The 20551-nt window shown below is 35.9% G+C and overlaps 3 protein-coding genes and 1 pseudogene across 6 annotated transcripts; 3 read left to right on the top strand and 1 right to left on the bottom strand.

Annotated features, from left to right (window-relative positions):
* The first annotated feature begins 3757 nt into the window (after positions 1-3757).
* On the top strand, positions 3758-5428 carry LOC142619293 (glutathione transferase GST 23-like). The gene is made up of 2 exons (XM_075792356.1): positions 3758-4135; positions 4846-5428. The coding sequence occupies exons 1-2, from the start codon at positions 3821-3823 to the stop codon at positions 5200-5202; spliced, it is 672 nt and encodes a 223-aa protein (XP_075648471.1). The 5' UTR covers positions 3758-3820; the 3' UTR covers positions 5203-5428.
* Positions 5429-9332: 3904 nt separating this feature from the next.
* Positions 9333-10618, top strand: LOC142619294 (glutathione transferase GST 23-like). Its single transcript, XM_075792357.1, has 2 exons — positions 9333-9734; positions 10042-10618. Exons 1-2 carry the CDS (start codon positions 9420-9422, stop codon positions 10381-10383), a joined length of 657 nt encoding a protein of 218 aa, XP_075648472.1. The 5' UTR covers positions 9333-9419; the 3' UTR covers positions 10384-10618.
* LOC142619292 (pentatricopeptide repeat-containing protein At5g27460) lies at positions 10383-18770 on the bottom strand. 4 transcript variants are annotated; one of them, XM_075792355.1, is made up of 5 exons: positions 18630-18770; positions 18279-18534; positions 16223-17632; positions 16035-16123; positions 10383-10435 (listed from the first exon to the last, which is right to left on the bottom strand). In XM_075792355.1, the coding sequence occupies exons 1-3, from the start codon at positions 18665-18667 to the stop codon at positions 16397-16399; spliced, it is 1530 nt and encodes a 509-aa protein (XP_075648470.1). In that variant the 5' UTR covers positions 18668-18770; the 3' UTR covers positions 10383-10435; positions 16035-16123; positions 16223-16396. The 4 variants fall into 4 exon arrangements, with proteins under 4 accessions (XP_075648470.1, XP_075648469.1, XP_075648468.1 ...); XM_075792354.1 differs by having other exon boundaries at positions 10391-10435; positions 16277-17632; XM_075792353.1 differs by lacking the exon at positions 10383-10435 and adding an exon at positions 15680-15818.
* LOC142619295 (glutathione transferase GST 23-like) lies at positions 12430-15783 on the top strand (annotated as a pseudogene).
* Positions 18771-20551: the final 1781 nt, after the last annotated feature.

Below are 20551 nucleotides of genomic sequence, written 5' to 3'. Positions count from 1 at the left end.
CTCAATTTTCCTTATCTAATGAGATTTTCTATCTGCTGCTTCAAGTCAAAGCACTCGTCCGTGTCATGCCCGTGGTCTCTGTGAAAGCGGCAGTACTTGCTCCTATTACGTTTGTTGGGGTCTCCCTTCATTTTATCCGGCCATTTCAAGGACGGATCGTCCTTGATCTGCATAAGAACCTGCTCCAGAGGCATAGTCAGGGGCGTATACTGCTGATTCCTCGCGGAGGAACTCGCCTTCTTACTATCCTTATCTTTCCTCTCGTCTACCCGAGCTTTCTTTGGACGAGGTCCCTGATCCGGATAACGATGGTGACCCACTTCCAAGCGTTCTGCCCTTTTTCTCTTCTTGGCTATGATAGCGTCTTCAGCATTCATAAAATTCTGGGCTGAATGGTCAAGCTCGGCCATAGTCTGTGGTTCCTGCTCGTAGAGCTTATGAATGAACAAGTTAGAATTGACCCCATTGTGGAAAGCGGCCAGCAATAACTTGTCATCCATCTCGTCCACCGTCAAGGCCTCCCTATTAAAGCGGGTGATAAAGGATCACAAACTCTCATTCTCCCCTTGTTCTATAGTCAGTAGACTAGAGGAGGAACGCTTGTGACGTTGTCCTCCAATGAAATTGTTGACAAACAACTTGCTCAATTCTTCAAATGATCCTACCGAGTTTGAGGGTATCTTGCTGAACCACACTCGCGCTGGTCCCTTAAGTGTGGTGGGAAAAGCTCTGCACATGATCTCGTCCGGGACCCCCTGCAGGTGCATGGTTGTCTTGAAAGTTGCAATGTGATCGCAGGGGTCGCGGTTTCCATCGTACGAGTCTAAAGAAGGCATTTTGAACTTCGGGGGTAGAGGATGACTGTTGATGGAAGCTGTGAAAGGGGAGTCCGTTCGATGGACCATATCGTCTACTGGGTTTGCCCTCCTCATATTCTCCCTCATCTCATCCATGGCTTTCCTCATCTGGTCCATCTCTCTCTCCAAGTGCGGCATCCTTCTTGAAGTGGTACCTTTTGTCTGATTCTCGAACTCGACATTCTCCCCTCCTCCTTCCTGACTTGGGGCCCGTCCTTCCATGTGCCCATCTTGGCGCTGCCTCCTGAGGTTGATCTCCTTATTCAACTCCTGGTTCTGACGTGTCAATTCTGCCATAGCGGCAGCCATGGATTGTATGTGTTGCATAGAAGGCGGTTGCATTATAGGTGCTGATCTGCGATCGCGAAGGGGATTACTAGATGCATCCCTACTCTCCTGGTGGCCTGGGCTGGTAGCCCTTGATCTTGTTCGAACCATTCAGCCTTTTGTCTGGGACAGAGTAAACTTTGACAACAAAAACACGATCGAACAAAAAGGACAGTGGATAGTGTTTGTTTGCTCTACTCTCGTTAGTCTCTTTCCCATAGACGGCGCCAACTGATGATGCGATTCAATCAGTAGGCTGGATGATCCGGATTCGAAAGGACAACTCGCTTTCCAATGGCCTGAAAAACAGAGTAAAACAATCAAAGGTGACCGGAACCGCCGGCCAAGAACCCTCCGATGGTAAAGTTAGTTTTCTCTATATTTTTGGAGTTCCAATCTTTTGGGAAAAACTGTTCAACCTACCTTTCATTGGTCCCGACAAGTGCTTATATAGTGCCTTAGGAGTAGTTACTTGGGATTGTAACCTCTCTTGAATTTGAGGAAGCCGGGGGTTCGTGGATAACTCCTACAACCGTTTGGGAGTTATATTCTCTCCTATAACGGTCGCCTGAGGTTAGGCGTGAATTACGGGTGGTAAAATGTGCTTGATAATTTCAAGTGTAACATCCTCGTCCATGAGAAATTATGTGGACGACTCCTCTCGGGACAAGCGGTGCGCATCTCATGGACGAGGGACGTAGCTTCGCTATCTCCCCAAGACGGCCTTGTTCGTTACCTCGTCCTGAAGATAACTCTTGGACGGTTGCCGAGGTGATGACCGTCCAGGGACTGTCTGAGCATTTCATCCCACATCAGTAGGTTCCTGTGCATAGCATGAGTTAGCAATTAGGTTAATCTAATTTGGTAAGTTGTTATTAGTTTTTAATTTTAAGTTATCACTAAAATTACTTTTTAGTTTACAAGTAATAGTTTACTACTTAAAATTTATTGTGAAAATACTTTTTTTTTAACCTAAAAAATTAAAATTGTAAAAATATTATAGATATAACATTTTTCTATAATTAATGAAATTTTTTTCAAGAACTATTTAATTAATGGAGGTCATAAATTTACTTAAATGGGTATATTCTTATCATTTATTTAGAAGTTTCCAACACATTATGTTAGATGATAGAAAAATATTGTTTCACATAATAAAACCTTTCCCCTTCTCAATCTAAATTTCTTATCTTTCTTTAGTACAAGATTCAAAATATTTTCTAAAAGTGAAAGTCTTACTAATTAAATTTCAAAAATAGTAATACTAATGTTTTGATTAGATCCTACAATTAAAGTCTAATTTTACACCATGTGTTTTTAATTATTTATTTTTAGAAAGAGTTTTATTTCCTAATTTTTGAGTTAAATATGAGAGTCCAAATCTTTTGTACCACTCTCCCTGCTCCACAAATAAAAATTTGACACGTGTCCACCTCTTTAATTAGGTACTAATTTTTTGCCTTTTTATATTCCAAACTTTCTGTTTCCTAAAAAAATTAAAACATAAAACCAACACATGTTCACCGGCTCCAATAGAAAGAGATCACCAACGATGTCATCGGCCACCCACTGCTGCTGCCAGGTCCACACCTCAGCCGGCCAGCTAGTTTATTTAATTTGGCTAATGGGTTTAGTGCTCCCTTTTGCTCTTGTGGTGATCTCATTAGACCTTCGTACACTAAAATTTATCCTTGTTATGGGCCTAATGTTCAGACTTCTTTTGCAAAAAAAAAAGAAAAGAAAAAAAAAGACTTTATTACAAGTTCTCTCTTTTGCTTTTGTCATCATCCATGGTGGGATTGGTTTTCCCTGTCTTCTTTTGTTATCTTTTCATTTGTCGCGTGCTCAGAAAAAAAAAAGTCCATCAAGGCGGCTAAATTATTCTAGACGTCAATATTTATTTAAAAACAAACTTTTTATCTTTTGGTGCAAAGATGAATTTTATTTAAAAGAAAACAGATTACCGGATCACATGCTCTTATACAGCCACTTCTCTATGAGTGCCTATTTGAAAATTGTTCCTAATATACTTCTCATAAACAAAAATAGGGCAGGTTTCATAAACAAAAACTCTGTTTTCTTGTAAACTTCCTTTTTTACTAGTCTGTCTGCTACCATATTGGTCTCATGGTAAACATGAAGAAGATGGACTGTCCACTTTTACCTGATAAGGTTGCTGCGATCATTAATTAATGACCTATTTGAATGGAGGGAGGAAGGAGGGAGAGTGGAGAAGAGTAGGGTAAAGTTGGTTAAAAATAAGTTAATTTTGTGTTAAATCTACTCTACTACACTTTACTCTCTTTCTCCTCCCTCAATCTAAACGGACCATAAAAGAACTAGATATGGTGCATATTGACCATCTTTTCTTAGCCATTGTATAACTTTAAAACAAACATTGCGAGTCAAAATTTATTTCTACACATTGCGAGAGGTACATCCATAAATTGTCATGTACTCACAAAAAAAAGTCCAACAAGGTGGCTAAATTATTCAAGGCGGCTAAATTATTCAAGACGTCAATATTTATTTAAGAAAACAAAGCATTGCGAGTCAAAATTTATTTCTAGACATTGGGAGAGGTACATCAATAAATTGCCATGAGATGTTAGACACCTGCATTGTAGAAATTAAGAATGGCCGAAGAATCTGTGAAGTTGCTAGGCTATTGGGGAAGTCCTTTTGCCCTTAGAGTAAAGTGGGCTTTGAAACTGAAAGGGATCCAGTACCACTATGTGGAAGAGGATCTCCCAAACAAAAGTCCCATGCTCTTGCAGTACAATCCTGTTTATAAAAAAATTCCAGTCCTTGTCCATGATGATAAACCCTTGGCAGAGTCACTCGTAATTCTTGAATATATTGATGAGGTGTGGAAGCAGAATCCTCTCCTTCCAATAGATCCATATGAAAGGGCCAAAGCACGGTTTTGGGCCAAATTCGCTGATGACAAGGTAAGAGAAGAAGCCACCTTCTCTATGAGTTTAGTTATATGAACTACTATGCTGGTTACACCAACTACCACACCCCTGACTATTGGGGATAGCTCTTCAATCATGCTCTTATTCATTGAAAAGAAAGTATGCTTCAGCTGGAGGACTATTGGTAATTCAAATACTGATGACTTATATAGAGATTTTTCTTACAAGACAACAATCTTAAAATAAGCACAAGATTTCCATGCAGCTTTATGAGTGCATGCTAACAGCATCTACGTTAGTTCGTGCAAAAAATTCTGTCTATTTTAGCAGAAGAACCTACTTTTTCTATTTTACATACTCACTTTTGAAAATACCCTACATCGGATTATTTATTTTATACTACATTACATTAAAATATCAAAATTTTTTAATTTTTTTAAATTGTTTCTCTTGCTTCACACATAATAATTACTATCCACTTTCTTCTTTTAGCCTTGGAAAACGCATCAAAAGAATATAAAAAACTATATGCAAAGTAAATAGTGTTATTGTAATGCAGTTATTGTAGCAACTTTATAGATTACACATTTTTAGCTTGATTGATGTGAATGATTTTGGGGGTTGAATGTGTAAAATTGATGCTATTTTCTATTTTGCATTGATGCAAATGCTCTAACATGCGATTTCCATCTAAGCTAACTAGCATAGAATAGCCAATTCTTTAATCAGTCTACTCTTTTCAGTGTGTGCCACCAGTGATGGCTGCATTTAGCAAGAAGGGGGAGGAACAAGAGAGAGCTGCGAAAGAAGCTCGTGAGAATTTGAAGACTCTTGAAAGTGGTCTTGAGGGGAAGCGTTTTTTTGGGGGTGAAACAATAGGCTTTGTGGATATTGCTGCTGGCTGGATTGGATGCTGGGCTCGAATGACTGGGGAAATCATAGGCATAAACCTGATTGATGCAGAGACCATGCCTTTACTTGATGCTTGGTTCCAAGATTTCCTTGAGGTCCCTTTTATTAAAGAATGTATGCCACCTCAGGATAAATTGCTAGAACACAACAAGGAATTCCACAAAATTTTGACTGCTGCATCAACTTGAAGTCTTTATATCTCTGAGCACATACTTAAGGCTACCTGCATATGGTGTATGAATGATTGTTAGTGAATTATATAAAACTATAAAGGATGTGGCTTAAGCTGATATTCTTGATCTGAATATCATGCATGTACCATTAGCAAAATCTGATGAATAAGAATTGCAAAATTACTAGGCAATATTATATATATGCAATATTGGAAGTACATGTTTTCGGAAATTTGGTGTATTTTTGTGCTTTTGTTTTGTGATGTGATGTTGGGGGTGAGGGATTGGATGCATCTTTTTGATTTTTGAGATTGTTCAATTGCATGGCAACATACGTGGCTTGTCCTTTGTTGATGCTCACTTTTGACAAATGGCCCAATAACAAGAGAAGCCCAACAATATGAAGAAAGTGAGAATAGAAAATTGTGAAGCAAGCCCAGCAAGACAAAATGGCAAGAATAATAGGCAGTAGACCTATACGAATAATAAGAGGTAAAAAGGAAGTAAATGGGCCGAGAAAGCCCAGAAAGTGAATTAATAAATTCATTGGGTTGGCTTAAAGGCCAATAAGCCTGAAAAGTAATAAGAGGTAAAGATGTGGTAATTGGGTAGAGGAAGCCCAAAGTATTTACCAAAAAAACTCGTGAGAGTAAAAGAGGTAAAGAAAAAGTAAATTGGTCGAGGAAGTCCGAAGAATGAAATGGGCTAGCATAGTAGGAATGTTGGCTAGTAAAGCCCAAAAGAGGTAAAGATGTGGAAAGTGGACTGGCATGATAGGAGCATTAGCCCGTAAGCCCACGGGTAACAAGAAATAAAAGAGAGGCAATGATATAGTAGGAAAATGAAGTAGCATGGCAGGATCCCAGCCAAGAGGCCCACGAATATCAAAAAGAAAGGAACATGGGCTAGGCAGGTAGGAGAGGGCCTTCACCTAAGCAATGCCTAGCCCAGGAAAGGAGTGAAAGGCAAGGGACATAAGCCTAAAAGCCTATATGTCCTTCATGTTGCAAAAGTTAAACACCCACCAGAACATACAACAGAATTAAACAAACATGAAGGTAGTAGGAATGGCGTGAAGGCTAGAAAGGAATAGACTTAGATGGAAGTGGAGCATACATAAAGGGCCCAAGCACCACCTACTTGTACCCAGCCAATACATGGAAGGTAGGCCACGGGTCAAGGGTATCAGAGGGTGTGATTTGGCAGTGAGGAGAAAAAAAGGGTCTATTTTGGGGTTTCCGCTTAAACTTATTTGGGAGAAATGTCTTGGTGAGATGACATCTTACCCAAAAGAAATAAGAAAGAGTTGAGACCACTTGATGCATGCTATAGAAGTAGGTAAGGGAGAGGCTTAATCCTTATCCAGATGAGTGTAGTGAGAATAGAGGAAGGTAAGAAACAAGACAAACCATTTTGTCTAGGAATGAGGAGCGGTGCAGCTAACACATTTCGTGCAATGGTAGTGGTTGGGCGATCAACAGGCCAGTGGGCAATTTTGGAAAGACACCCATAAGGAGCTAAAAGTGGTTAAGGGATAAAAATGGTAAATTCCATCATAGCAGACAGTATAAAGGGTGGTAGCTATGAACAGTAGAGGATCATCAAAAAAAGAGGTATCATCACCACAGAAAGAAATAGAGGTAGAACAAGAAAAAAATAAGAAAGAAATAAAACAAAACAAAACAAATCAAAGAAAAGCATAAGTGATAAGAATAGAGGCATGCATCAATAGGCTACCCATTTTTCTTTCTCTTGACAAACCCACTCTCTGAGAAATTGAGTGTCAAAGTTTAAGCCATTTAGGTCATTTTTCAAAAGTGTGTAATCTCTATGGCAGAAGCCTTCTTTGAGGTTATTTACATTAGAGATTGGTTTCCTTTTGGACTTGTATTGTTGAAAAGCTAAGCCCATTTCTTGGGCATATGAGTTTTACTTTTTGATTGATGAATGATTAGTTTGTTACCTTATTACTAAACTACTTGTTGTAACTTTGTTATTCGTGGTTGTATTATTTTGCCATAACCTTGTTAGATTTATTTGTCCTTTTATTTAGGCGTTAGTTTTATTTGTTAAATGTTATAGTTACTTTGCCATATTGTATTTCCTACTGTAATATTTGTAACAGTTGTTCCTATTGTGGACACGCCATACACTCAATACCCCAGTCGAGGCGCGTCTGTATTGGAAAGGCCCAACTTGTGCACAAACTGGTCTAAGGTGTATTTCACTTAGGCTAGCCCCAACTCTCTTACCCTAGAATCACGGGCCGTGGTACAACAGAAGAAGTTAAAGCCCAACAACACAAAAGGCCCACCACATCCTTCATCATCTAATTTAAGCTTTAATTAGTGAGTAGTTCTAGAACTACATACTTTTTCACAACTTTTTGTTACAACTCTAATATGACAGATTGTAAGTAATTATCTATTACTTACATATGAACCCACTATTTTTCCTTCATCATTCATACTCTGCAACATAACAATTATAACAAAAAAGTTGTAATATAAATTGTGGTACTAGATTTTGTCTCACTTAGTAAAACAACATGCAAGACTAGGTGCGTTGGGTTCACCCATAGGGAACCTATGAACTCTTAAGAATAGAAGTTGATATTCCAAATATCATTGGCAACTCTACGTTTAGTTCAGGGCGGTCATAGGATCACCCTAACTTGAATTTTTTTTTATTATATATAAATTTTAAAAATTTATGATTTTTTAATCCTTAAAAAATATTTGTAACCACCCTAAAATTTTTTAGGCCCAATATAATTAAATTTTGGACAAAATTTGGTAACAAACTCGATTGTAAACTAAAGCTATAACTCTACTCAATATTTTATTTTATTGTACGTGAATTTTGACAAATCCACAAATGGATACATTTTTTTCTTATATCCTCCATATTTCCAAAATTTCAAGAAAATAAAAAATTAATAGCTATATCATTAATCAAATATTTAAATTTCAAGTTTTTGTAGTATAAAATTATACATAAAAAATAAATTTATGGATCAAAAGTAAATAACATACAATTCACATGAACTTTGACATGCGTTATAAGAACATTTAATTCAAAAATTAGATTTTCAAAATTGATAATGTCAATTTATTTAACGATAGTCGTAGCCTTAGGGTATAATTAAATTTGTAGCCAAACATTGTCCTTAAACTTTAGTCCCCTTAACAATATATTAGGTCCTTACAAAAACAAAAAAAAAAATCCCAAGAAAATTTTTATCGAACTAAAATTTTGATAGAGATGTAACTTACAACATTGGTAATGAGACTATTATGCAAAAATTTCAAAATAAAAAAATGTGTGGAAAGAAATTGTAAGACTTTATGTATTTGTGTGAGTGTGTGTGTTTTTTTTTTGGGTCAATATATGAAGTTCTCTTTTAATTAAATTTTGTGTAATTTAAGTTTCTTAATGACCACTCTAGAAAATATTCTTGGAGCCGCCACTGCCAAGAATAGCTCTAATCCATCTTACTTGGGATTCATCCATAGGGATTTGGATAAAATTTATCTATAATTTTTTTTTTTTTGGGTATATGTAGTTATGTACATCTTAGTTTCATGTTTTTTTTTTTTTGGGGTCAATATAGCAATACAGCATAACTAAGTGGCTTTTTGACAGATGTATTTAAGTTTCACTTGATAATTATTTACCCGTAACCTACAATAGAAACAACTTAAAAAAAGAAAGAAATATATATATATATATATATATATATATATATATATATATATATGTATATATATTTGGCCAATGGTTTTGGTGCTCCCTTGTTGTGGAGGTGGGTATTTTTTGCACTTGTCTCTTAAAACTATTGTCTCACTAACATATGAGCCTCACACAATGGTCTCACGAGACCGGCATGTTTACAAAATATAATCCTTGTTGTGGGCCTAATTTTCAGACTTCTTTTGCAAAAATAATCTGACTTAATTACAATTTCTCTCTTTTTATGCTGTCATCATCCATGGTGGGCTTGGTTTTCCCTCTGTCTTCTCTTTTTTTCTTTTCATTTGTCATGTGCTCAGAGAAAAAAAAAAAAAAAGTCCATCAAGGCGGCTAAATTATTCTAGACGTCAATATTTATTTAAAAACAAATATTGCGAGTCAAAATTTATTTTTAGGACTTTCAGTAAAATTTATTTCTAGACATTGGGAGAGGTACATCTATAAATTGCCATGAGATGCCTGCTTTGTAGAAATTAAGAATGGCTGAAGACTCTGTGAAGTTGCTAGGCTATTGGGTAAGTCCTTATTCCCTTAAAGTTAAGTGGGCTTTGAAACTGAAAGGGATCCAGTACCAGTATGTGGAAGAGGATCTCAAAAACAAAAGTCCCATGCTCTTGCAGTACAACCCTGTTTATAAAAAAATTCCAGTCCTTGTCCATGATGATAAACCCTTGGCAGAGTCACTCATAATTCTTGAATATATTGATGAGGTGTGGAAGCAGAATCCTCTCCTTCCAATAGATCCATATGAAAGGGCAAAAGCACGGTTCTGGGCCAAATTCGCCGATGATAAGGTAAGAGAAGGCCACCTTCTCTATGAGATAAGTTATATGAACTACTATGCTCATATTATGCTCTTAAATTATGCTCATATTCATTAAAAAGAATGTATGCATCAGTTGAATGACTATTGGTAATTCAAATACTAGATGACTTATATAGAGATTTTTCTTACAAGACAACAATCTTAAAATAAGCACAAGATTTTCATGCAGCTTTATGAGTACATGCTAACATGCCATTTCCATCTAAGCTAACTAGCATAGAATAGCAAATTCTTATTTCAAACTCTAAAAACATTAATCAGTCTACTCTTTTCAGTGTGTGCCAGCACTGGTGGCTGCATTTAGCAAAAAGGGGGAGGAACAAGAGAGAGCTGTGAAAGAAGCTCGTGAGAATTTGAAGATTCTTGAAAGTGGTCTTGAGGGGAAGCGCTTTTTTGGGGGTGAAACAATAGGCTTTGTGGATATTGCTGCTGGCTGGATTGGATGCTGGGCTCAAATGACTGGGGAAATCATAGGCATAAAGCTGATTGATGCAGAGACCATGCCTTTACTCGATTCTTGGTTCCAAGACTTTCTTGAGATCCCTCTTATTAAAGAATGTATGCCACCTCAGGATAAATTGCTAGAGCACTGCAAGGAATTACACAAAAAATTTTGACTGCAGCATCGACTTGAAGTCTTTATATCTCCGAGCACGTACTTAAGGCTACCTGCATAAGGCGTATGCATGATTGTTAGTGGGTTATATAAAACTATAAAGGATATGGACTTAAGCTGATATTCTTGATATGAATATCATGCATGTAAGATAAGCAAAATCTGATGAATAAGAATTGCAAAATTACTAGGCAATATTATATATATGCAATATTGGAAGTACATGTTTTCGGCAATTTGGGGTGTTTTTGTGCTTTCGTTTTGTGATGTGATGTTGGGGGTGAGGGATTGGATGCATCTTTTTGATTTTTGAGTATGTTCAATTGCATGGCAACATAGGTGGCTTGTCCTTGATCATCTAATTTAAGCTTCAATTAGTGAATAGTTTTAGGACCACACACTTTTTTACAACTTTTTGTTACAACTTTGACATAATAGACTGTGAGTGATTGTTTATTACTTACACATAAACTCACAATTTTTCCTCCACCACTCACACTCTACCACAATGTGGTAAAAAAGTTGTGAGATAAATTGTGGTACTAGATTTTCTCTCGATTAGTAAAGCAGCATATAGGACTAAGTATGTTAGGCTTACCCCATTGGGAACCTATGAAGTCTTTAAGAATAGAAGTGGATATTCCAAGAATAGCTTTGATCCATCTTGCGTGGGATTCATCCATAGGGATTTGGATAAAATTTATTTACAGTTTTTTAGGTATATGTAGTTATGTACATCTTAGGTTCATGTAGTTTTTTTTTTTTTTTGGGTCAATATAGCAATATAGCATAACTACATGGCTTATTGATCAATGCATTTAACTTTCACTTGATAATTATTTACCCCAAACTTACAGCATATAGAACTGGACCCAAGCTTTAACAAGGGAAAAATGTTCACACACTTCCTAAACTTTGAAGTAGTGGCTAAAACACCCCTTGAACTTTTTTATTTGTCAATTTACTCTATAAACTTTACATACCTGCCAAATAAGTACCTCAGTTAATCTATTGTTAAAAACCTAACGGAATATTCATGTGTCCCTCACCTGAGTTAAAAAAAAAAAAAAAAAAAAAAACTCAAACCCAATGAAAAGCAAGTTCTCTAAAAGCCAAACCCAGTTCTTCGTTTCCTACAATCCTAAGCTTTTCTTGGTTCAAAAAGCCTAACCCAGACCAAGTTCTTGGTTTCTTAAAAGTCTCAAGAGTTTTTCTTATCGAAAAACCATATCCAGTTCTTTTTATTTTTAAGAGAAGGGTCACACTTAGGCAAACAAGTTTCGATATTGTAACCCTTCTTGCTTCTTGAAAAACCATACCCAGACCAACTTCTTGCTTCTTGAAGCTTTGGCAAGCCCTTCAATATTTTAACAGCTTCTATCTCAAAATAATAATAATAAAAATAAAATAAACAACTTCATTCTGGTTTATACTAGCATAAAGCAACCATTAAATATACTTGAACTATATTGTTAGTTTTTCTGCGAATTTATATGTGTATATAGGCCCACCCAATTCAACATATCTATGGGGTAGGTACTCTCAATATAAATTGGAACCACTTGGTTTCTGGAGACCTTGCTTTTCTTTGGGTTTGAGTTTTTTTTTTTTTTTTTAGACTAACTAAGGTACTTATTTGGCAGGTATGTAAAGTTTATGGAGTAAATTAGTTTTACAAAAATTTATCCTTGCTGTGGGCCTAATGTTCAGACTTCTTTTGCAAAAATCAATCTGACTTCATTACAATTTCTCTCTTTTTCTGTTGTCATCATTTATGGTGGGATTGGTTTTCCTTTTCCCTGTCTTCTTCTTCTTCTTCTGCTTCTTCTTCTTTATTTATTTATTTATTTATTTTTTTCATTTGTCATGCGCCCAGAAAAAGAAGTCCATCAAGGCGGCTAAATTATTCTAGACGTCAATATTTATTTAAATACAAATATTGCGAGTCAAAATTTATTTTTAGGACTTTCAGTAAAATTTATTTCTAGACATTGAGAGAGGTACATCTATAAATTGCCATGAGATACCTGCTTTGTAGAAATTAAGAATGGCTGAAGACTCCGTGAAGTTGCTAGGATATTGGGAAAGTCCTTATGCCCAGAGTTAAGTGGGCTTTGAAACTGAAAGGGATCCAGTACCAGTGTGTGGAAGAGGATCTCCAAAACAAAAGTCCCATGCTCCTGCACTACAATCCTGTTTATAAAAAAATTCCAGTCCTTATCCGTGATGATAAACCCTTGGCTAAACCCTTGGCAGAGTCACTCATAATTCTTGAATATATTTGACGCAGGACAACAAGAACAAAATTGAAACAACAATAAAATATATAGATATGACCTAAGAGTCAGTACTTAGGCCTTATTTGGAGTCAGCACTAAGCAGGGAAACCACTAAGAGTCAACACTTAGGGTGGATCTAGAGTTAGCACCAGACCAAAAAAAGACCAAATGACCATTGTTTTCATTCATTAAAATATCAACTAACTCCTCAAGGAGTATAATAAGTTGCTTATAAAGGATTGCTAAACCCTAATTCTAATTGGCTAGGAAACTCTAATTACCTTATTACAAAAATAACCTTGCTTCCAAATTAAAATGCTAATAGCCTAATAAACTAATAGGACCTAAAACATTAAAATACAATTGATTTGCAAACATAAATAATATTAAATAATAATCTTCTTGCATCTCTCGCATCATTCTCCTCTAGTTGGAGAAAGCTCGACCTCAAGTTCTAAAGCGTTAACGGATTAGATTGCTGACAAGTAACACTTGCTTCAAGTCTGGAATCACCCTAAGGAGCATAGAGAAAAGAAAAACCTTGAATTTCACCATGTCAAACTCTTCTGGAATAATAAAATCAATGTGTGGAATCAATATAATCTTATCTTGAACCATTGGAAGCACTATGTTATCAACTTTTTTCACTTTAGCAAACAGTTTGTCTTCATTAGCTTCCAATATCACATCATGTGCACCCTCTAACATAATACTCTCTTGAGAAACCATCTCTTCACCTTGTTGTTCTTTAATAGATTTATTTCCTTGCACGCATGTTAAAGCAACACTTGCCGAGGCGTGTACGTCTTTGTCAACATTAGGCTTTGGTGTCACTTGAGGTTTCTCCACTACCAACATATCATCATTAATGTTGTCTTCTATGGGGTAGCAATAATTTCATTGTGATCAATTATCCTTGATTTCCCTATTGAATCAGTTTGAGTCTTCATTTGCTTCATTTGAGCAAGCATGTCTTGAACATTTTTTTTGAGTTTTTCAGATAATTCATTTAATTCCTTGGTAGATTGTTCAAAAGTGCACTGAGGACATGAAATGGGATGAGAATTCATCCTCTTTGCTTCAACTTGAAAAGTACCACACTGAGATTATGGTAGATACTTAGCTCGAAAGTTTGGTGACAAATACTCATCACAAAGTTTTTCTTTCATATCTTCTCACACACTAATGGCAGGTTCATACTTTAAATAGCGGAAATATTCAAGATTCTCCCAAAACATTTGTACTCCACCTCTTAACTTCAACTTTGCATACCTAACCTTTTTGTTATCTGCAAAATTTGCTTGCTCAAAGAATTGCTCCATCCCATTCATCCAATTGACAAAATCCCTTGGATTATTTTTACAACCATCAAAATAAGGTGCTTCTAACATTACCATGATTCTCTAAAATAGTGCTTCAACAAATAGTTGCTGTGATTTCCTCTGGACAAATCGTTGGAATGGGTTTCTAAGACTGTTCTCCCAAATAGTTGCTGGGATTGGGCTTGTTGACAGGTTTGGATTTTGTGCTCTCCTTTCTTTTTCTTTTTTTTTGGGATAGTGGGAGAGCACTCACTTAAAGGCTTGGATTTAAAAACTAACTTGGGTTGGTTTGTGTAGTTTAATTGGCCTGGATTAGGGAATATTAAAATCCAGAAGGCTTCCTAATTGGGTGGGTCAAAAACAAGAGGGGGAACTTGATTAACAAATGGGTTGGATGAGGGTTTTCAAAGACAAATGCGTTTGAATATCGCTTATTTTGCTAAAAACATAAAATAATAAAAAAATAATTTCCGATTACTATTAACACTAAAAAACACTGTTCATTTGTCTATTTGCACTGTTCATGTCCCATGAACAGCACACCAAGCACTAATAAAAATAAAAAAAAAAGGCAAAACGTAAAACGCTGAAACGCATCAGCTTTCCAAACACTCACTAAAGGGTACTTGAGTTAAAAAGAAAAAGGACCGGGTTAGACATTACCTTTGAAATCAGATCAATGGTCATAGGCTACTGTTAGTGGCTGTTGGCAGAACAGTGAAGGCGGCGCGATGTATGATCAGCACTTGGATTCTGTGGGTTGTGGGTAGGTTTGGAAGCAGAATCCTCTCCTTCCAATAGATCCATATGAAAGGGCAAAAGCACGGTTCTAGGCCAAATTCGCCGATGATAAGTTATGAAAAGGCCACCTTCTCTATGAGATTAGTTATATGAACTACTACGCTGGTTACACCAACTATCACAGCCTTGATCATAAGGGATAGCTCTTAAATTATGCTCTTATTCATTAAAAAGAACGTGTGCATCAGTTGGATGACTATTGGTAATTCAAATACTAGATGACTTATATAGAGTTTTTCTTACAAGACAACAATCTTAAAATAAGGGTCCGTTTGGATAGAACTTATTGCTGAAAACTGAAAACTAAAAACACTGTAGCAAAATAATTTCTAAATGTGTGAATAGTGTTGCAGGACCCATTTTTAATAAAAAAAATTGCTAAAAAAGTACGTGAACAGTGCGTGCACAGTGCACGAATAGTGCGCGCACTGCATGTTTGTCCCCCCGCAGCAGAAAAAAAAAAAAAAAAAAAAGCAAAACGTGGAAAAAATAATCTGGATCCAAACGCCACCTAAGCACAAGATTTTCATGCAGGATTATGAGTACATGCCAACATGCCATTTCCATCTAAGCTAACTAGCATAGAATAGCAAATTCTTATTTCAAGCTCTAAAAACAATAATCAGTCTACTCTTTTCAGTGTGTGCTGGCACTGTTGGCTGCATTTAGCAAAAAGGGGGAGGAACAAGAGAGAGCTGCGAAAGAAGCTCGTGAGAATTTGAAGATTTTTGAAAGTAGTCTCGAGGGGAAGCGCTTTTTTGGGGGTGAAACAATAGGCTTTGTGGATATTGCTGCTGGCTGGATTGGATGCTGGGCTCAAATGACTGAGGAAATCATAGGCATAAACCTGATTGATGCAGAGACCATACCTTTACTCGATTCTTGGTTCCAAGATTTCCTTGAGATCCATCTTATTAAAGAATGTATGCCACCTCAGGATAAATTGCTAGAGCACAGCAAGGAATTACACAAAAAATTTTGACTGCAGAATCGACTTGAAGTCTTTATATCTCTGAGCACGTACTTAAGGCTACCTGCATAAGGTGTATGAATGATTGTTAGTGGGTTATATAAAACTATAAAGGATGTGGACTAGAGCTGATATTCTTGATCTGAATATCATGCATGTAAGATTAGCAAAAATGATGAATGAGAATTGCAAATTTACTAGGAAATATTATACATATGCATCTTTTGCAATGACAATTACAATGCTGCAGTTCAATAAAATAATTGCTGGATGTTAATACCTCCAAAAATGATAATTAATTATCTTATCAGTTGACTGCCACAATCTCCCTGAAGGAAATGTGCCCAAGTGACATCTGCCTTCCAAGATCTGCACAATTATAATCAGAACAATTAGAATGAGCTTTTGGATTAAACTTCTGCTTCTTCTAAAAAAAAAAAACTTTTTTGAAAAGCTTGCGCTGGGTACATAAGCTATTATCCTATCCTCTTCAAGAGAATCTTCAGTTGTATATGATTTCACCTCATGCGTCAAGTTTTCCTCGTGAATCTTTAAACCCAGATCAGGCAATCCAAAAATATGAACTGTATTCCACGTCTTTGCTAGAAGCCACTGGGACTTAATCCATGACAACAACTTTGCTTAAACATTGAAGGCTTGAACAAGTGCAGAAGTCTCATCATCCATCTCGATTTTATCTTTTTCCATCATCTTAAGGATGTCAAAAGCTGGTCTCTTAGCTTGAAGGTGCATTCTAAGCAATGATTTATACAAAGGTAAACTTGCAAGACCACAACTGTGGATGAGTCTAATATACCAATTTGCATCTTCAAAACTCCCATGCTTTTCAAAGTACTCCGCTATGACCATTAGAATACCATGTGATGGCCTCCAATCACAATGCTTCAACATAGCAAATCCTTTCTTCATGGCATTAATGGCTTTGTCCATGTTTTTGCTTTTCACCCATCCCTCCATGAGAATCTCCCAAGTCTTGTAATTTGGACACCCACCTCTCTCCAACGTGTGAAGATGCAATGACTCAGCTTTGTCTACCATTCCATTCCGCATATAAGCACCTAGAAGTACATTGGAGACTCTAATGTCATAATTCCGAAAGCTAGATTCCCATTCCATAAAAATTCTCTCAGCCTCTACAATATCACCTAGCTTCACCAAGCATGACAGTACACACATGTAATTGGAACATGTGATTCTCCCTCCTACAGCTTTGCTACCTTCCCAGAGCCTCAATACTCCCTCCTTATCATTCAAAGAGGCATACAGTGTAATGAGGAAGAAATAACCAAGGCGGTTACAAGTAGACAGCTTCTCTTCTGCATTCTTGAGGACCAAAATAGCCTTGTCAACAAGTCCTGCCTTTATATAAACGTTAGCCAAAGTCGAAAGGGTGCTCCATCCAACTTGTATGTTCTTATCACTCACCATTTCTTTGAAAACCATTTCAGCTGAAGCAACCCCAGATACCTCACCACATGCATTCATCCAAAGGTTGTAAGACAGAACATTTCGGGGTAGATTGTTTCGCTTCATCTGTTGAATGACAAGTGGCACTTTCTCACACTGAGATGTGGCCATATACAGCTTCATCATTTCGTTAAAAGGATGAGTAGTCACAATCAGTCCCATCCCACTCAACTTCACCATTAGGGCCTCGGCATTCTTGGTGTCCCTCTCTTTGACATAACCGTGAAGAAGAGCTAGACATGCCGCTTTCTTTGAAGCACTGTCAGTTAATCGTGTAAAATAGTCTTCACCCTCTCTTAAACCACACACTTTGATGATTAATTCCAGTTTGACAGCATGATCACCCGGTGACATCCGGAAACCGTTTCTAGTTTCCATCCATGTTACTATCTGTACATTAAACAAACACATCACATGTTATTTAATGAACTACCTAACAATAACATAGTTAGCAATGCTAAATATAATCTTGCATTCTTGCTACTCCTTTACAGCCACTTGACTGTGCTTATTAGTGAACTAATACTAATAGTGACACTGACGCACAACCTAAAATTAGCAATAACACAATGGAATTCTTCACACAGATTACTGACATTAATATTGAGACAGAAATTAAATTTCAATATGGAATTACTTTTCATTAATTATGGAGTATTGTGTATTGTGTGGATTGGATTGCGTGACACAGTGACAGCATTGTGAAGGAGTGTGTTGAGTATACATTGTGGGTTCCAGTTAACTCAATTTATAAAGTCACTTAAATAAGAGTCTGGATTGAATCTCGCCTACACCAAAAAAAAAATCTATTTCTATTGATGCCTTGACCTAACAATAAAAAGTAATCATTATAAAGTACATGCAATAGTTTCAAATCCTATCATATCTATCAAAAAAAGTCCACATTGGTCCATCCAGTTTATATAAGTGATTATTTACTTGTAACTCAACTGGTAAAGTCTTTTTTCGCGGAATAAAGAACTGGGTTAAAATGAAAATGGGTTATATTTATAAGTGATAGAGTTGAACTTGAAACCTCGAGTGCGTGGTCATGGCGTTTAGACTTGATTAGTTGCCTGGTGATGCGTCGAAGCTCGGAGATTGAGAGCTTGTGGCCTTGCTCGGCTCGATTCTGAAGCAAGGTAATTGCGCTGCGCTTTGGGGATTTGAGCCTCAGAATCTCGGTCATGAGGTCTTTGTTACCGATTCCAGATTGTGCCTTAACGTTTAGTGGTGATGATTTTGAGGATATGGGTCTCCACGGACTTGTTGCTCCGAGTTGATGCTTGACGCTGCGTTTTTGGTTAGATTCAAATTTCAAAGTGTCAATTGCGAGAACTGAGAAAGAGAGAGAGGTGAAAGGTGAAAGGTGAAAGGTGGGACCTACCGTCTTATTAGAGTGGTAAAGAGCGAGCGGTTTGCCATAGAAACCACCTGTTTCAGCGGTGCTGTCAGCTGTGCTCTGCTTTCCTGAAAGTTTTGGCGGAGTAACGGTGTATGGTTTGGCAGTGAACTTTAAGGAGCTATCTGTCTTCGGATCTGGGCTTTCCTAGGTCCAGGTCTGTTAAGAGCTTTTGACCCGTTACATGAATTTCACATTAAAAAAAAAAAAAAAAAATCCAAATTATACTTTTAATTTAGGCTCACTATTTGAAAGAAAAAAATAATAATAAAAAAGGTTAAAAAAAACATCTAACTTATTTGCTTAAAAAAATCACTTTGTGTCTTATAAAGTTATTTTATGTTTGGATAGAGTTTATTTCCTAAAATTGGTTATAAGGAAAATTCTTCAAATTCACAATGTGACAATTCAAATGATCATCCAAATGTACTTTTTTCATTACATATTTAATGAGACATTTAAATAATTTACCGAGTCATGTTATTATTATACAAATGAATGATTTTATGAATGTCATATAATGAGTTTGGATAAAAACTTTATTCTCCTTGTTTTTTGATCAGTTTGGTTAGGCATCTGGGAGCCTTAAAATTTTTTATTTTTTTTAAAACCCAAAATTCTGTTTCAAAACAATAACTCTCCATAACTTTTTAACAAAAACTCATTTTAAACTCAAAACACCGTTTTGCAATCGCTTATACAAACACCCTTTTTATCTTTTAGTAAATAAGCCAAATATTTTATACCTAAAAATATAAGTATTTAACAAGTCACACGTGTGCTTTAAAAATTGCTAGTAAGCCTGTTAAAATTTGTTGGATTTTATTTGTGAAGAGTGGGTTTTATATCGATGATATAATGGTACAATCAAAATGGGTAGAGCTTCTCGTCCAATTCTCAAGTGTATTGGACGAGATACGATGGATACACAAGATCAAATTTAAGCGTGCTTGCATATAGTGTTGTTAATGAACTAAGTTATTTACAAACATCTTGAACATTTGTTTACGTTAGTTAACAAACCAAACTCAAGCCCAACGTTAGGCTTGACTATTTAATGAGTCAAATTCATACATAATAATGTATTCGTGAATATAAGGCTCATTTAAACTATATATATTTAGACTTGAGATTACATTATGTAAATTTGTAAATAGGTCCATATGATATATAAATTACCATTGGTAGTTACTAATAATATAACTAGTTGGTTTGTGATGGATAAAAATTTAAGTCACGGTTTTACTGTATATTGAAAAAGAATAAGTTAATCAAGTAATTTATAAATATGCTCGAACTTATTCGACAAGAAAATAACCAAACTTAAACATATAATCTGATTTGATAATAAATTCAAGTTTGGATTGCGTTTGAAATAAAACTAAATAAGTAAGTCTAAACTTTTAATACTTAACTTGGTTTGACTTATTTACAAGTTACAACTTTAATAATGATAAAAAAAGATAACTGGAAGAAAGACAATAAAATATAGTATTTCAGTTTTAGCCTCTAGCTACAATAAGTTGTATATTCACAAAACACAATCATATTGTTCATGGTTGCTAAATTTTTTTAATAAAACACCCGAGTATAGTTCAATTTGAAAATGTATGTTGTCAAAATAGCAATTTGAAGGGTTTTACACCCTAATGCGAATGCTATTGCTTTTTATGATCCAAAGCAATGGATGTAAGCCTTTTTAAATATATATATATATATATATATATATTATTTATAAAAAATATTGGAAAAGGATGTAAGTCAAATTTAAAATGATGTTAAATTTTATGGACTTTATTATTTAAATAAATAAATTAAAAAAAAAGAAGAAAAAGGGACGGAAATTTTAGTTCGGATTTTAGCTTTAAAAAATGAGAAGTGCTACGTCCACAACATTTTTACACCAA

This window comes from Castanea sativa, chromosome 12, assembly GCF_040712315.1.
Source record: "Castanea sativa cultivar Marrone di Chiusa Pesio chromosome 12, ASM4071231v1".
Taxonomy (NCBI): Eukaryota; Viridiplantae; Streptophyta; class Magnoliopsida; order Fagales; family Fagaceae; genus Castanea; species Castanea sativa.
Note: the sequence above shows the minus strand (reverse complement) of the source record. Positions and strands in the feature narration are given on the sequence as shown.

Coding starts and splice junctions, on each gene's coding strand:
- LOC142619293 (XM_075792356.1), top strand. CDS start 3,821: ATGGCCGAAGAATCTGTGAAGTTGCTAGGCTATTGGGGAAGTCCTTTT. Junction 4,136..4,845: donor CCAAATTCGCTGATGACAAG/GTAAGAGAAGAA, acceptor TACTCTTTTCAG/TGTGTGCCACCAGTGATGGC.
- LOC142619294 (XM_075792357.1), top strand. CDS start 9,420: ATGGCTGAAGACTCTGTGAAGTTGCTAGGCTATTGGGTAAGTCCTTAT. Junction 9,735..10,041: donor CCAAATTCGCCGATGATAAG/GTAAGAGAAGGC, acceptor TACTCTTTTCAG/TGTGTGCCAGCACTGGTGGC.
- LOC142619292 (XM_075792355.1), bottom strand. CDS start 18,667: ATGGCAAACCGCTCGCTCTTTACCACTCTAATAAGACG. Junction 18,535..18,629: donor TTTACCACTCTAATAAGACG/GTAGGTCCCACC, acceptor CCAAAAACGCAG/CGTCAAGCATCAACTCGGAG. Junction 17,633..18,278: donor GCCATGACCACGCACTCGAG/GTTTCAAGTTCA, acceptor TTTAATGTACAG/ATAGTAACATGGATGGAAAC.